Raw genomic sequence first — 1,647 nt, 5'->3', positions numbered from 1 at the left:
AATGATCAGGTCCTCCTCTCAGGAGTGTCCACTAAGACCTGCAAAGAGCCACTGGGGCGGGAGGCCTGGGAGTGAAATGGTGCACAGCAAAGACCTGTCCTGGCCAAGAGGCAAAGTCACTGAAAATGAACTACACATACTGCGGGCAGGGTAAGGTAACATTCCCACTTACAAATTTGATTTAGATTCTGCTTTGAAGGATACAATAAAGAAAGAACGGAATACACAGTCTTTTGAATATATGTAACCTTTTGGAAATGGAACCAGAAAAAAAATCAAAGAAAGTTTTAAAAAATAATTTTTTTATTTTGGTTCTATATAGGATTTTTGATGCTGGTTATGAAAACAGTTTGTAATTATTTTTTCTTCCCATTTTTGTGGTTAAGAATAGTATTTCCTCAGAAAGTTTCTAGATGAAATTATTTAGAATGGTACGTATGTAGCTGGTTTTTGAAGGTAAAGTTTTTAGACGAGTATACTCGTCGACGACTGAAAAAAGAACATTTTGTGAAAACGTGTATACACGTTTCTGCCGGGGAAGGGGTTAAAGAGGTCTGCAAATAGTCCTCCTTTAAACAAATATGGGAGAAAATACTAAAAGCAGAAACTTTATTTTTTTCCTCAAGGTCCAGGTTTGTATTCGCTGGGAGACCTAAGATCTCAGGGATGAAAAATGCAGCCAGACACCCACAGCCAGTAAAAAAAAAAAAAAAGGAAACCTCTCCCCACCTTGGTGAGCCGCTGAAGGAATAAGGCGCACTGTACAGCGAGGAGGCTGGGAGTGGGGTCGGGGGTGGGAAATAAAAAACCTACGTCCAGACGACATGCTCCTGGGCCCCCAGCACAGGCTATACTTCTGCTTTCAATGGCTGCAGCACACAGACAGATAATGCAGAACAAAGGCCGGTACTCACGAAAGGGGCACGATGATGAGATAGGGGCCATTGAGTCTTTTGTGCTCCATCAGGTAAGTGATGAGTGCAATGGTCTGTATGGTCTTTCCCAGCCCCATTTCGTCAGCTAAGATTCCGTTCAAATTGTTATTATACAGGGAGACCATCCATTCCAGGCCCTGGAGCTGAAATGAAGAGTAATTGCTTCAATTACCCAAGATCTGCACAGGTAATTAATACTAATACAACTCAAGTGAGGCTGTGACTTCTTAACTCCATAGTGCTATATGCTGGATCTCCCACAGCAGGAAAGTGAGGGAAGCACCAGCACAAAAAGAATTTAAAACACCAGCCCGTAATCGTCCCCCTGCTTGGCAGGTGCCGAGTGCTAATCAGATTTAGAAACGATGGGCTGGAGCAGACGGGTAGGGTTTTAAGCAGCTTTGCTGCTCATCCCTACTTAGCATTTCGCAGTGTAGGACATTCTAGAATTATTATAAATGAAGAAAACCCAAAGCAAAATCCACTCCAACCACTCCAGGAACAAAAAGCCAATGCGAGGATTAAAGACGGACAAACCAGGGGGCAGGTTTGGCTCAAAGGTCACAGATCGTTAGAAAGAGCCTTCTTGGCTAAGGAGCCCTCCGTCCAGGGTGGGCTGCCTTTGGTGAGGAAGCCAGGTGACCAGGGAGCCAGGGGTGGCTGCTGGGCTGCAGGAGGGCGTTTCTGGCGGGGGGGGGGGGGGACGTGTTTG

General features: G+C 45.1%; 1 protein-coding gene across 1 annotated transcript in view; it reads right to left on the bottom strand.

Moving 5' to 3' along the window:
- SMARCA2 (SWI/SNF related, matrix associated, actin dependent regulator of chromatin, subfamily a, member 2) overlaps positions 1-1,647 on the bottom strand; it is a 185,147-nt gene that overhangs the window by 121,276 nt on the left and 62,224 nt on the right. Inside the window, exon 16 of the mRNA XM_015566893.1 lies at positions 915-1,078. Coding sequence (XP_015422379.1) covers positions 915-1,078 — 164 coding nt within the window. The remainder of the gene's footprint in view (positions 1-914; positions 1,079-1,647) is intronic.

The sequence above is a fragment of the Myotis davidii genome, unplaced genomic scaffold, assembly GCF_000327345.1.
Source record: "Myotis davidii unplaced genomic scaffold, ASM32734v1 scaffold83, whole genome shotgun sequence".
Taxonomy (NCBI): domain Eukaryota; kingdom Metazoa; phylum Chordata; class Mammalia; order Chiroptera; family Vespertilionidae; genus Myotis; species Myotis davidii.
The sequence above is the reverse complement of the archived record's forward strand: the minus strand, read 5'-3'. Positions and strand labels throughout refer to the sequence as shown.